Source organism: Balearica regulorum, chromosome 8 (assembly GCF_011004875.1).
Source record: "Balearica regulorum gibbericeps isolate bBalReg1 chromosome 8, bBalReg1.pri, whole genome shotgun sequence".
NCBI lineage: Eukaryota > Metazoa > Chordata > Aves > Gruiformes > Gruidae > Balearica > Balearica regulorum.
This window is the reverse complement of record NC_046191.1, coordinates 20,636,873-20,652,533: the sequence shown is the minus strand read 5'-3', so window position 1 is coordinate 20,652,533 and position 15,661 is coordinate 20,636,873. Positions and strand designations below refer to the sequence as shown.

At 37.7% G+C, this 15,661-nt stretch overlaps 1 protein-coding gene across 1 annotated transcript in view; it reads left to right on the top strand.

Annotated features, from left to right (window-relative positions):
- DPYD (dihydropyrimidine dehydrogenase) overlaps positions 1-15,661 on the top strand; it is a 361,699-nt gene that overhangs the window by 112,514 nt on the left and 233,524 nt on the right. The window contains 2 exon segments of the mRNA XM_075759993.1: positions 7,433-7,629; positions 13,013-13,094. Of these exon segments, the coding sequence (XP_075616108.1) occupies positions 7,433-7,629; positions 13,013-13,094 (279 nt within the window).

Here is a 15,661-nt window from a genome sequence, read left to right as displayed (position 1 = left end):
TTGGTTAGTGTCTCCTTTTAGCCCTAATGCTATGATTAATCGAGAGGGATTATGACTTGATAGATAACACTAAATATCTGCCATTTTTCTTCAAAAATCTTTAGAAATCTATTAAAAAAGCTCAGTGCTAGCATCATGATTGATATGGAAACTGCAGAAAGGATGAATAGCTCAGAATGGTTTTGCTCCTAATGTTTCAAGTTTGTTTAAAGTGATATTAGCGTCAAGAGTTCTAACAAAATAAAATTGTTATGCAGTTCTATTTAGCACTCTAACAAAAATAACTTTTCAGTAAATTTTATTATCCTTAATATTTTTATAGTATCCTAAAATGCTAAAATTAGTTGTTAATAACCTTTAGACTTACTGCTGTTTAACAAAGAATTTTTATGTATTGTGCTCATAATTAGTAATAATAGGCAATTACTTTTGTAATTAATACTTTTTTAGCTTTCATTCAGTTAAATTTTACTATGAAAGTATGTACAGATGAAAAGAATACAATGGTGTGAGTGCTTCCAAGTAACAATCATTATAAAAAATATAGATTAAAATACTGAAGAAAATCATAAGCTACTACTGCTCATACACAAATTTGCCCAGATACTGCAAATGAAGTGTGTTCACAGCTTTACCTATACGAGTAACTTTGCAAATTGTGTAATTTAGGCGTGCAACGTGTTACTCTTAATGAGAGCTGCATGGCAATTCTCATGCACTGTGTAATAGTTTGTCCCACAGGGGCTTATTTACTGAAAACTCCATTGTGTGTAAAGCCAGTTTTAGACTTTTTTTCCTTGGAATTAGTCTGAGGATCATACACTTGATGCATTACAAGAGTGAGTGATAATAAAAAGGCACAACTGCTAGCTGAGATAAAAGATAAAATTGCAGTAAAGCAGGAATGTGGGTTTAAAATGGAAAATATATGGGTATGACGTATGCCCCTTTGTGCTTCTGAACAATGACTGATCATCTGTTCATACTACAGATAAAACTCCCTAATTGTGAAATATTTGTCTTGCATATGGTAGAACAAAAAAAATGGCACCTCATGCCTCCTGCATTTTCCTTCTACCCTTCCATATAGTTTTTTATGTGTTAGGTTCATTCTCAAAGTGAACTGTAATCCAGTCTGAAAAAATGTGGATTTTGACAATTAAATGTTCGAGTGGAAAAAAGGGAAATGTCCGTTTGTATTTGTGATGTAGAATGTGTATACTGGGATGCAGTTACCACGGTAACTGTTGCATCTAGAGAATAACATGGAGTAAAAGCTCACTATTATAAATGATGAGTGTCAAGCGCAGGTTACACCTGCTACTGCACAGGTCAAAATTATATTAATGTCTTTGTCTCCTTTGCCCAAGTACTTTAAAATCAGGAAACATCTCTGGGTTTGGAACACAAGTTCAGTGAAAATATAGCGAGATTGCAGTGACAATACACACAGGCATGAGCTATATGACTGTCAGTCTCACAAAATAAACTAAAATTACTGGTTACTCAAGAACAAGTTTGTAAGCTTGCAGTAAAAAAAGAAGCATGATCTATTACGTTGTCTGTTGTAGTATTAGTAAGGAGCCCTCAAAATCTTACATTTCTGGATAAATGTTACTGAATCTAAAGGGTCTTCTGTGTTTCTAGTTAATCATTCTGAATGGAGCAGCACAAGCTAAATAGAAAATGCTTTTTATTTTAATCGCTGCATACTAGATTTAAATACTAGATCATTTAGTACTGTGACTCTTGTGTCAGCTACAGTTCTGGTGATTTTTTCCTCCATGGAGATATATTCTGGCTGCTGTTGCAGCAAAAGGAAATTGGAAAAGGAAACTCGATATGTTTTTTTTTTTTCCCCTAAATATCTATTGTATGAGCTTACCTGCTGTTAACCTAGGGGCATCTCAACAGAGCGCCTGGCCTGGGAGGTGGGCTGTGCTGGGGGTCCTGCTCTGAGTGCTGAATCTCCCTTCTCCCCCAGCCCACCGTGTGCAAGCAAGCAACGGCTGCCCAGAGGGATTGCCACAGAGAGGTGCTCTGCGCCCTCGGGCTCACGGTCCCTCTTTTAGTTGCATATTGGCAGCTCTGATCAGTCTTAACATAGTGTGGGGAGAAGGTGGTTCTCCTGGAGCTGCAGCTCCTGCAGTTGGACAGCCTTGGGCTGTCTGCCCGGGCCCCTCACTGTTGCCAGCTCGGGTGGGCGTGCTGCATCAGCAGAGGAGGATTGTTCTGGGAGCCAAGACAGCGGGACAAACAGAAAGAAAACTCTTTTTCAGTATTAGTTTTTATTTTAACACGTCTTATTTTCTCTTTTTATGTCATGTTGAAATCTATAATAATCAATTATAAAATTTTATGCTCGTCTGAAGGGGATGGTGTAGCCTTCTACAATAGTTCAGGGGATGAATCTGAGGAATTCTGATTTCTCAGGCCAATGCTGAAAGACTTGCTATTTGGACAAGTTATATAAACTTCTCAACAGCATGTTTTACAGACATTAAATGTTCTTTGTTTTTTTAAGGCATTTACATGAATGTTGCTATGTCCTTTTTAGTAGTGGGATTCATGAAATGTTGAGGTATGGACTCTGCAAAGTTTCAGATCCATGGGTTTTTCTTGGGGCTGGGATAATATTAATGTATAGTTCTTATGTAGGTTTGAAAAGTCTTTAATGAGATGCTGTAGGCGCTAGTTTTGTCAACACTCACTTGCATAAAAGTTTGCAGTATTTCAATTATAGCTGTTAACTTGTTGGGGGAGGATCAAGAAGTTTTCATAACTAGCTCACGTTTGTGGAAAAACCACTTCCTGTACATCCTGTGCTATCCACTGCTATCAAATGAAATTAATTATGTGATCATGTAATTTGACTACTTCAGGAAGATTACTGAGCATGCAGTTTGCTTCATTTTTTATTAAAATCTGTGCAGAATATTATTTTCTGCTTTAAATATTCAACTGCCCCATATTAATGTAAACCAGCCTACAGATAAATATCCATGGAAACCAGTGGGAAAGTGTGAAACTAACACAATCAGTTCCTAAATGTTACTGATTTCATTGCCTGTATTTTTCTTTCTGTGCACTAGCAAAATCTGATAACAATTCAGAATATACTGTTTCAACCTAACATAAATACCAGCTAGATGCTAATGTCTGCATCAGAAGCTGTTTGGTATCTCATTGTCTTAGTGAAGGATATTCAATGGCAAACCTGACTGACAAACTTACTTCTAAAGACTTTTAAGCAAGGAAGCAAGCATTATGCCTCAAGAATATAAAGGATTTAGTTATGAAGTCAAAACTTATGTTACTAAAAGATTAAATTTTCCCACTGCTGCATTTTCCCCATTTTTTTTGTATTTCAGCATTTTTCTGTTGATGAAGGTTTTGTGATGAAGATGAGAGATTGAACAGGTGTACTTTTTACTTAAGAAATGTGACCTTCTCTGTATGTCTCGGAGACTACCAAATACGCTTTTTAGCAGGCTATCTTGTTTCATAGGATTAGGCAGAGGCTTCTTTACATTTTATCATTGAGGTTAAACTTTCAGTCTATTTACTGTTTTAACACATTCTTTGTCATAGTCCAAAGAGAATTTTAAATAAAGGTGAATTAGAGTAAAACTGTCTGACCATATTTGAAGTCTGCAAATAGGTGGAGAAGGGTATCTACAGTATAGTCCTCTTAGAAGAATTCTGATCAGAAAACTCAAAAGTGACTGAAGTGAGTTACTTTCATTTACATAACAATTGAGATAATGATTCTGAATAACAGTTTTAACCTGCTCTAATGATTTTAAATGTTTTAGATTCATTTAAATCATGCTTACTATGCCATAAAACAATTTTAATCAGGTTAGCAAAATGCATTTACTCTGAGTCACCTGCCACTCTCTGCAAATGTCACATCTTTTTATCAAAACAAGCTAATACTAGAGTCATGTGGTGAAGAAAAGAACCAGAATTATATTACATGAGGAAGGAGAACAATAAGCTTTTCCCTGTCTGCATTCTGAAAAACAGCTAAAGTGGGTTGGCTAAAACTTTCCAGGAAAATTAAACTTGAATCAGCTGCTCAGCAATTGAAACCACTGTAGTTTGCTTAAGCAGGAAATATTGTGGAACCTTAATACAAATTTGTGTTTGCATACAGTGCCTGGAACTATGCTCTTTGAGTATATTGAATGGCTTGGAACAAGAACCAACCCCACTGCAGTGAAAAGAGGTCTGATTTACAAGGGAAATAAACAGAGAGATTTCAAACAAACAGGAGAGACACCACCACCACCACCCCCCACACACACACCCTTATTTCACACTGGAGAGAACATTGAGCAAGTGCGCTCACACCTTTACACGTTGAAGTCACGCAAAAAGGGAAACCGTAATGTTATAAATGTCTGAATCAAGAGACAATTTGTTTCAGTTGTTGGAACTTTAGCGGAATAGATTGGCTGTTTTGGTTTGCTCCAGTTGTCTCTCACTTGAGGACAAAGTCTCCATAATCTTTTTTATAAACTGGGGTATCCATTCCATGGACCCTAATGGACATGAAGCATAAAAAGTGGACGGAACCTGTGTGGGTTTAGTTTGAATAGGCCATGGATGGTGAAGTAATGATGGTTGTACAGTATTTGGTAAAAAGTTAAAGAATAAATGCCCAGTGTTATTAATGTCTGTTGATAATCTATCTAATCTCTGTTGTTTGTGGATGAGACAGAGGGAAAGGCAGACATGGGGATGATGGGTGAGAGATTCAGCTTTAAAATTCATTATTGGGTCTCATTTTCTCGAATGGGTCTTGGTTAAAAAGCACTGCAAAACAAAAGAAAAACTCTATCCAAACAAAAAATGAGATCATCTTTTTGAAGGGAAGGTGGACAGGAAAGGCAGTAGTATTAAACTTTACTTGCATCCTGACCACAGTCTGAGCAGGTGAAAATTGGAGAGGACAGTTGCGTGTAACGTGGCATTGAACGCTTGCTTGCAAGGTAGTCATCTCTGCACGCCAAAGGATTTGTACAGAAGAATTCATTGATATTTAATTAGGTGAATTACAGTGTAGGGAAACTTCACCATGAGGTGAGTGAAAATCTTTTGAAATGCATTGAAGCAGTTTGCTATTTTCACACAGTTACCCTGCCAGCCTTAATATGCAAAACTGCCACTGAATTCCAGATGGCAAGATATCGCCGCACAAGCTGGCTGTGCTGCATAAAGACAGTTTCACCCTATTTGTAAATAGGCAGAATTAGAGTTGACCATTCAGCCTGAACTACTAGGATTTCCTGCATGAGTGCTTCGTTTCTGAAGCTTAACACTGCACTGCAGTAGTGCGGCACTTTAGTATAAAATTTAGTTGATGGATATGACTATTCAATAATAAATGTAACAATAATTATGTTAACAATAAAGTAAATTTAGTGATAAATTTATTAAACATATGCATATTCATAGTGTTCAATATACACTTTAAATATGCAAGTTATATGATCTGTATTACTGAGTAGCCTTCAAAAGCAACTGCATGAGACTGTGATGGAAATTTGGTATCATTGAAGCCATTTCTGTGTGAATGTAACAAAGCAGACGTTTTAGAAATATCCTATTGCATTTTGGTTATCACAGTCTAGTTTCACAGTACAATATAAGCTTTTCAGCCTGTGAAATCCATTAATAACCACATTAAACCTTCCCATATTGTATGAATTGTCAGGTTTAAATGATTCTTTTTTTAAAACAATTATCTGTCTCTTGCTTCTTGCAGTTTGTTAAAATGCTATGTCAATTTATAAAGACTGGGGAAATTTGACACAGAAATTTTAGAGGGGGAAGGAACTAATCATTGGTTTACCTAGCATGAGTGCTCAAGTGTGCATGAAGAAAATGAACATTGATTCAAAATTTAAATGAAAAATTCTATTCACAAGTAGAATTGCCAAAGTTTAACTTGAAAAACCTTTGCTTCTTGAGTTCTAAGGAAAGTAAAAACTGCTCGTAAACTTGTTGAATAGCTTAAATATGGTATTTATTAAGACAAATGGCAATGTATGTATTTTAGAGGACTAGTTAGTACTTATGGAATACATTTCTGCATTGAAACAGATGGGGAGCAATGTTGTCTTCTGGTAGTTTTTGAGGTGCAGTCTTGAAGTGTTTGTGATATGACTGAGAATCCCAATGCAATGAACTCTTGTGTCCTTTTGGTATAATATTGTACTTTTGCAAAGATATACTCCTTGGGTTAAATATTTCCCCTCTAATGCCTAAAATAAAATGAAGATGTAACTATGCTCTTCCATGCTCATAATCTTTAGCAGCCTGCAAGGACTGTGGGTCTATTCTTTCCATTTATAGGTTGTACAAGATAGAGACTCCATTCCTTTCCCCCCAATGTATGTAAATGCAGAGGACATTGAAGTCTAGCTCAGTGAATATTTCTGCCTTAGCAGAATATTTCTCCCATGGCAGAATATTTCTTAGAATATTTTTTCCTTAACCTCTTACCTGTGTGCCTGAACAAACAGGTGATTTAATGCAAATCTGAAATAAACTGTGTGACATTGCAACTAGGCTAGGAGCCCATTGTGCTGCGTTGTGTATAAATATGTAATAGTGGTCAGAGACTGTCCCAAAGTACTTTTAGTAGTCAAGATAGAATGGAGCAGATCATCACCATTTTACAGGTGAAGAAATGAGGCATAGGGAGAACAGTCTAACTTTCAGGTATGCCTAGAACTTTTGGATACCTGATTAAAAAGTGGAGAACATCTGAAACAGATGACCAACTAACATGAAGTCCTATTAGAATTATCTAAGAGGACACATTTAAAGCATCGGTTACCTTTGAAAATATAGCACTGAAGACTAGGGGCAGTTCCTAAAAAAAGTTTCAAAACCTCCTAAGGTTGGTTACCTGCCACCTCTAAAAAGTCAAGCCATAAGTGATTTATCCAGGATCACACAAGATGTCTCTTGAAGAAGCAAAGCCTCTTCACTGGCATTTCAATCCTTTGTGTTATTCACAGAAATACTTTTCTAGTAATAGCAATAGTCTGAACGTTGTTTGGAAGGAAATTTTTGGTGTTACAGAGATTGTCTGCCATCTGGTTGACTTTGTATTACTAGTCTGTTACTGGTAGTCTGGTTCTGTCTTCTCTGTAAACTTTACAGTGGTGAAAGATCTGACTTCAGACATTTTTAAGACAAAAAGAACCATAGAAGGACCAAACCCTGCAACTACAACATCCCTCACAAATGCATGCATCGTGTCATTTGGGAATCCCTATAATGTTATGATGCAATCCTCGATAATACCTCAATGATATGTGACAGTACTATAGCAGAAGCTTCCATCATGTTATTCATAATAAAATTTAAGGATGGAATTTAACATATGTAACCTGTGGAATGTATTTCTTTTCAGGTGTTCAAAGCTATGAATATTCCTCAGATCAGAAACCCTTCCTTACCTGCTCTAGAAGATATGCCTGAAGCCTATCATGTGAAGATAGCTCTTCTTGGTGCAGGACCTGCAAGTTTAAGTTGTGCTTCCTTTTTAGCTCGATTGGGCTATTCTAACATCACCATATTTGAAAAGCAGGAGTACGTTGGTGGCTTAAGGTAAAAAACAGTAACCGAGCACTGTTTCCAATGATTGTAGAAAGCATAGTAAAAAGTATTGTGCAAACAGTTTATACGTGATCCCTCTACCTTTACCAAAGGAAGAGAGTAGAAAATTTCAGATCTGGAAAACTTATTTTTTATTTAAATAGTTTATCATTCAAGTTAAAATAGGTACAGTTACAGGCAAGCTTTAACTGAAAATCTGATGGCTATCTCCTGAAGAGGGCTTTAAACTACAGTTGCTGGAGGAGGGGAACCTCAATCCATCTCTCTTCTACCAGTTTGATGTCAGTGCCAGCAATAGATGCCCAGAGGTGGGAGAATCACAGGTCAGCAGGAGAGCACCTGAAATGCAGCACAAAAGAATTCCAGCCACTCCAGCCAGTCAGTCAGCTTCATCGGGGCCCAACTTAAATGCCTCTGCAAATGCACGTAGCGTGGGGAATAAACGACAGGAGTTAGAGACGTGCACATGCCTGCAGGGCTGTAATCCTAATGGCATCATGGAGAAGTAGTGGGATGGCTCCTATGACTGGAGTGTTGGAATGGAAGGATACAGGCTCTTTATGAAGGACAGGCAGGGGAGACAAGGAGGAAAAGTCACCCTCAATGGCAATGACCAGCTGGAGTGCATGGACTTCTGTTTGGGGATGGATGAGGAGCCAACCAAGAGCTTATGTGTCAAGATTAAAGGGAGGGCAGGGACACGGGACACTATAGTGGGAGTCTGCTACAGGCCACCAGACCAGGAAGACTGAGCGGATGAGGCCCTCTATAGACAGATAGGAGCAGCCTCACGTTCAGAAATCCTGGTCCTCATGGGGGACTTCAGCCACCCCGATATCTGTTGGAGGGACAACACAGCAGGGCATAAGCAATCCAGGAGATTCTTGGATTGTGTTGGTTATAACTTCCTTCTCCAAGTGATAGAGGAGCCGATGAGGAGAGGTGCTGTGCTGGAACTTGTTCTCACCAACTACGAGGGGCTGGTGGGAGTGTGCAGCTCAAGGGTAGCCTTGGCTATGAAATGATGGAGTTCCAGATCCTTAGGGCAGCGAAGAGGGTACATAGCAAGCTCACTGTCCTGGACTTCAGGAGAGCAGACTTTGGTCTCTTCAGGGATCTGCTTAGTAGAGTACCATGGGACAAAGCCCTGCAGGGAACAGGGGCCCAAGAAAGCTGGTTAGAATTCAAGGATCACTTCCTCCAAGCTCAGGAGTGATGCATCCCAACAAAGTCAGGCAAAAACGCCAAGAGGCCTGCATGGATGAACAAGGAGCTCCTGGACAAACTCAAACACAAAAAGGAAGCCTACAGAGCATGGAAGCAAGGACAGGTAGCTTGGGAGGAATACAGGGAAATTGTCGAAGCAGCCAGGGATGTCAAAGACAACAAGAAAAGCTTTTATAGGTACATCAGTGATAAAAGGAAGACTAGGGAAAATGCGGGCCCTGTTCAGAAGGAAATGGGAGACCTGGTTACGTGGAATATGGAAAAGGCTGAGGTACACAACAACATTTTTGCCTCAGTCTTCACTGGCGAGTGCTCTAGCTACACCACCCAAGTCACAGAAGGCAAAGGCAGGGAGTGGGAGAGTGAAGAACTGCCCACTGTAGGAGAAGATCAGGTTCAAGACTGTCTTAAAGAATGTGAAGGTGCAGAAGTCCGTGCAACCTGATGAGATGCATCTATAGGTCCTGAGGGAACTGGCAGATGAAGTTGCAAAGCCACTGTCCGTCATATTTGAGAAGTTGTGGCAGTCTGAATTTCCCACTGACTGGAAAAGGGGAAACATAACCCCATTTTTAAAAAGGGAAAAAATGAAGACCTGGGGAACTACAGGCTGATCAGTCTCATGAACTACCTTATGCTAATAAAGGTGACAATGAATAAATCCATGATGTATGCCTAGACTTGCAGCTTTAGTAAACCATAAGAGTGAAATAAACCCCCTACAATTCTCAACGTTCAACAACAGGAAGGTACGTTTGCAGTTTTCCTGTATGGTAAACACTTGACTGCTGTCGTGCATGATGCAACACTTGCATGATGTCGTGTCCTCTACACTAGAAGATTTTATGACTGTAACAGTGGCAGAGATCATATCTTATAAGTTTGTTGGAATACCTAAGTGTAAGATAAAATATTTCAGAAACTGACTAGTGGATACCAACCTATTCAAATTAGAATTAAATTTTACATGTTGAAGATGTACTCACACTAAAGTGTTTACAAAGTGAAAAGAAACAGAAAGAAGGGTGACGCGCTCGTGTTTCTCATTGCAGCATCACTGAAATCAATTGAGTTGACACTGTTAATGAATTTGATCCATAATGTCATAATGTCAAATACTTATTCAGTGCTCTGGAAGGTAGAGAATCAATGCTGGAGAAGTTGAACTGATTACTTGTATTTTTCCCAGTGAAGTTCAGAAGTATTCTAACTAATTACCAAGATGTTAATACATAGGCATTTAACTCTGGAGCTGTCTTGAACTGGTTGCCATAGAGGAATGCAAATTTAGTATATGAAATACCTATTCACCTGTTGAGTACCACATATTTTCATAAATACCAGCTTTAAAATTAGTTTTGTTGCTGTAAAGTAGTAAGAAATAGTGAGATGTTTCTAACAATGACGCTCTACTTGGTGACAGGTTAGGCTCAGGTTGGACTCAGCAATACAATACAATACTTTCTGCAGTTGCTCACAGTACAGTGCTGCCGTTGCTTACTGTGTGCTTGAATATTTAAAGCAATGTGATCTTAAGTTGCATCAGTTCTTCATGTTTTAAGTTGAATTTAAAATAAAGCTTAGCCTGTTGTTTTGTTCTACTGCAAAAACCCTTACGCTAAGTTTTGCCTGTTCTGTTAGTATCCGTAAAGGTCAAGTAGTGCATTTTAAAGCGTATTTCTTTCTTTTGAGTCTTAAAGAACACACAGCAATCAAGGTCAAATTTTACTTCCATTCATTGTAGAAAGTTTCACATCTGGTTTAAGGGCATCAATTTCTTTGTCTTTATTTTAATCTTGGAACAGAAGGGAGGCTGGCCTGTGGCAGCAATCATCCATTATTGCATTTGTAAGTCTTTGCAGTACATCTTTTAACAAGTTTAGGTTATTGATGGGTGTGTTTTCAAGGCTTCATAAACTGTTGTAAATGGCTAACAAAATCAAATTAATTTTGTATTTGGAATCAGCTGTTTGGAAGGGCAGTGCCTGTGCCCTTTTTTAGTTTGTGCTGCCTTTTTTAAAGAGTTTTTAACTAGGATGTTCTTTCACATACATGTTACCTCATAGCTAACTTTAATATAGTGCAACAAAAGAAAGGTCACTAGTGATTGTAGTTCCTGTGGTGTGATATTTAAGCATAGCATAAGTCTGTGGTTGTCTGAACATGTCTGAAGTTTTCACATTCACAGGCAGGTTTTCCTACATTTCACCAGTTGTGTAAAATTAATGCTTTATAGTAGAGTATGAGCAGATCACACTCTTGCTTAGGGACCATGAACAAGCTTCACTGGTCATGCTCCTAGCTAAGTCACTGGTTTATAGCATACCAACGTATTTCTCTCAGTAGGCCAAAGGGGTATCCCTTGAACAAAAGTAATTTGGGATCACTGAGAAACACAAAGCACCTGTCCAAGCGCCTCTAACTTGGATCAGATTTGAGGAAGAGTTGAATTTGTGGGACACCGTTCCCATCCGCTGCATCCCTCCTGCACCTCTGCCCCATTTCCTTCTTGCCCTCTGTCTCCATTGCAGAGTCAGAGACTGACGTCTGCTGCTGAAAGAAATTCTATCGGAATTATTGATCTACCAGTTGCCTTTCATAAAATGCTTACTTTAATGATAAATTTGCCTGTATAATTCCCCACAGAACTGTGTGTATTTGCATATGCAAATATGTCCATTGTACATTGATATGTACATATATGTGGGTATACTCCATACCACAAAACTGTAAATAAACGTTTAATGAGGGCAAAAAAATTGTTTACAAATTCTGACAGTGGCATAACAGCCAGTGCTGTTCTGGGTTCTTCTGAGTCATGGAAATGACAGTCCTTCAGCAAATATATAGTTGGCTTAGAAAATAGAACTTTCCTTTTTTTATGAGATGTCTTTATTGAATCTCTGTTGCAGAATCATATCGATGCATTAGTTTCTGCCTCAGACACCTTTTTACTTAGCATGACCTATGAAAGTGGTATTGTCATGACATGTTCATCATATCTGATATTTAGAACACTTTTCATTGCACACCAGTCAGGAAAGGTGAAAAAAGGGCAGTATTAAAAATGATGAGGAACATCAGTTTCTTATCAATATAATTAGAGTGGATGCAACTTAAAATCCTTCTAGCCTATCAAAGTTAGATGTTAAAGATGGTTTGGTCACTAACAGTATGTAAAATAAAGCCACAGTGAATCTCTTGTGCCAGTGCTTTGTCATGGAAATTATAGATCAATTAATCTGAAAACAGATTAGACCATTTGAAGCTTAGAAATATCTGGGGAGAGACTTTCACTTTTCTGCATATTCAGATTTTTTTATCTTCATTGAACATAAGTATCTAAAATAGAACTTCACTGTGTTTATCTCTAATGTGTTTTATGTCAGAGATTTTGAACTGACATAAGTAGATGTCATTTCATGGGAGATAAAAATCTGTACCAGTAGATGTAAACTGAGATTCTACACTGGCACTGCAGTTTTCCCATACAGGAGATCTGTGATTCTGGGAACTTGAAGATGTCATTCCTAATCTTCCCCAGGAGGAGAAAATACCAGCTAATAAACATTATGTCAAAAAGCAGACTTGAGACTAAGAGCTGATGGTCTTTGTCCGTCCTGAAAGATCATAAAATATTTATGAAGTAGAAATGGAGGAGGGTATGTACAGTTTTAAATACCATTGCTCAAAATAGTATATGCAACGCTTTTTTAAAAAATGTGGGGGAAATTTTATTCTTTCGTATTGGATGGCTTTAGTGAATGATTGCTAGAATCTTTGCTTTTAGTAACCATGAGATCTTTTGTTAAGTGAATGTCTTAAGTTTGTTTAGTGTTGCATATTCTTATGAGCAAAAGGAATGGAGCTGAAGCTCTTTTCAACATATCTTAAATTGTTACCTACAAGTGTGGGCAGGATTGGCCTCGAGGTACTGCCTTTCTGGCCTGTATTTTTACCATTGGGTGAATAATGCTGTTTTGTCACTAACAATTTATAAAAGCCAGCGGTCGAGCTTCAGCACATTTCCATTCATATAGGTCAAAATTAACTAAGGTGTGTTATAAGTATTGAATTTTTAACACATAAAAAAATCCTTTCTTCCTAATAGCTGGAAGTATTTCACAAGCATTTTTATTTATTTTAGTACGTCTGAAATTCCCCAGTTCCGATTGCCATATGATGTAGTGAATTTTGAAGCTGAGCTTATGAAGGATCTTGGAGTGAAGGTAATGAAAAATATATCCTGCCTATATATAGCTCAAAGAAAAAAGAACAAGAACTCTGCCAAAGATTAACAGCAAAATGTCATGCACATTAGTAAAGAACAATTAAAAGCTATGCTAGACAGAGGCAGGAAGATGCTTCCTCTTGCTCAGGGCATTTGTCTGTCTCCTGTCTGAATGCCACTAGTTTGGAAAAGGGCAATCAATAGTTCTCATCTGGCATGCCTGCATGTGATTAATTGTCTGTAAGAAACAAATTCCTAAATTGCTTTAGGGGTTCAATGTACCTATTGGAATTATTTGATTTTTTTAATCGTGGTTTTTTAATGCAAGTTTGGCACTACTTAAAACATTCATATTTGATACTTCTCCTTTTGTTCCCTGTCCCTGAGTTTTTTTGTAATGGTTTATCATACAGTCTTGCATCCAAGTTAATTTTATAATAAAATGCATCAAATTAAACAAAGTGTTAACATGATCATCTATTATAAACAATAACAGTTATTCAACTTCTTGGAAAGCAATAGTTATGCATTATTCCGTTAAACAAATGTGTGTTGTTTATAGATAATGGGAACATTGCTTTATTGTTAATTTAGGGCTTGAGCTAAAGATTTAGATAGTATTTAAAACTGCTGCACATTTTAATAGAAGTTACAAATGTAGGATGCATCACTGGATCGAATTTTTGAGTACCAAGAGGGATATTATATTTTTAACACGATACTAAAGCAATTCAGTGAAGCAAGAAATTCTTCTTGGAATCTTTCGCATTGGTTCATATTGTAAAAGCAGTAGCCTGTTGTCACAAGACTCAAGTGAAAACGTCATCCTGCCCAGGTTTTATAAAAATGTTGGTATGATGTAAGTTAAGGATTTAAATGCTACTCATCTATTTTTCTACTCTAAAGATCCCTTTGCAACCCTTGACAGAATGGAGGTTGAGTTATGGATGGGGCTAAAAGCAGATCACTGAGCAAATTTTAGACAAAATTGCTGGGCAATCCAGGGAACCCTCTGGAAAACTCAGTTCTCCAGGGCTCCCTGTTATGACAAGGTCTCCAGAATGACTGGATAGAGCCCCTATGTCATCTTGACCTGCAAGTCCTCTGCAGTTTTGAAGTGCAGCAGAGAATCTCAATGTAAATTTGCTTCCAAGCTCTGCCATTCGTTTGCAATTGACCCTTTGGTAAACTGGTTAAGTAAGTACCTTAGCTTTATACCTCTATAAGCTGGAAATATTTTCTGGTGTTTACTTAAAGCATTTCAAATCTGTGGTGGAAGGTGCTGTATTGTGTAAATGCTCAGTAGTGCTGTTTATTCAAGTAATTCTACTGAAATTAGTAAGAATTAGTCAGCTGAATAAGGATTACAGAGCTAGGCCCTAGGAGTATTATGAATCCCCACATAAAATAGTATTGCCATTTAAATTCCTTCATTAGGTTTTTATAACCTATGTACACAATAGGAGAAAAAAATGTAATGACAATTTATGGAATGTATTTTGTTGCTAGTGAGGATGTAGTCTGTATTCTTGAAAGGATTACAACTGTACACGGCTTTTGCACCTGTTATAAAATTTATACTAAATCTGCAAAGACAAACAAAAATTGGTATTTTAAGTATTGTACACTGTATTTTACATCTGGCTTTTTTTTTTTCACCAATAGGAAAAGTGTATTAAATAGAACATAGGCAGATTCAATAACAAACAAGATCTACAATGACATGAAGACTAAACTGTTAAGATCACAAAGTATAGTGCTTACACAATAGAGCGTGGCATTTTGTAAAGTGAATACACAGGTGATATAACAAAAACTGGGGGAAAACGTTCAAGTTCAGAGAGTCTAAAGTACAGAGATAAAAACCCACATAGCCATGTCAAGAAGTACAAAATATCAGAAGAGGAATCACACACACTTTATGTGCTCAAAAGCCTTGGGTTAGGAGAGACGAGCAAAAGGTGTCCTCAATTGCATGACCTCTACACGGGAGACTGCTGCAGCTGGTTTGCTGAACACGCAGCAAACACTCTTCCCCTTCTCACTCTTATAACAAGTGTAGTTGTTCAACCTGTGCAGCGGCTGCTCAAAGCAGAATTGCTGGTGGAACATTACAAAAATTTGTCAGCTTTTGTTTCTGGAAGTGAACAGTAGTTGAACTGAAACAAGTATAGATTACAGGTGCATTTTTATTACTGTGACTTATTTCTTTCAATAAATATGCACTCTGGGCATTGTTGCATGTCTAAATTAGAATTAACAATTGCAAGTTTAAATCAAAACTGATCTCATTCATAATTTTGAAAACCTTTCTTAGTTTACCATGCAGAGCAGTCATCTTCATTACAAGCAAGCAGGGCATGCTGTAATTTGCACAGAACGTTCTTCAAACCTACTACTATCTCTGTCCCAGTCTTTTGCAGGCAGGTTTTCTGAATCCACAAAACCACCATTGGCTTCACTGAGGGTTTTGACACAAAGGTGTTCTAGCTAGTGGTCTCAGTGCAAAATTCAGGCTGTGAGCTTTGAGAGTGCAGCACAAAGCAATACCATCCTTCCTTCAGG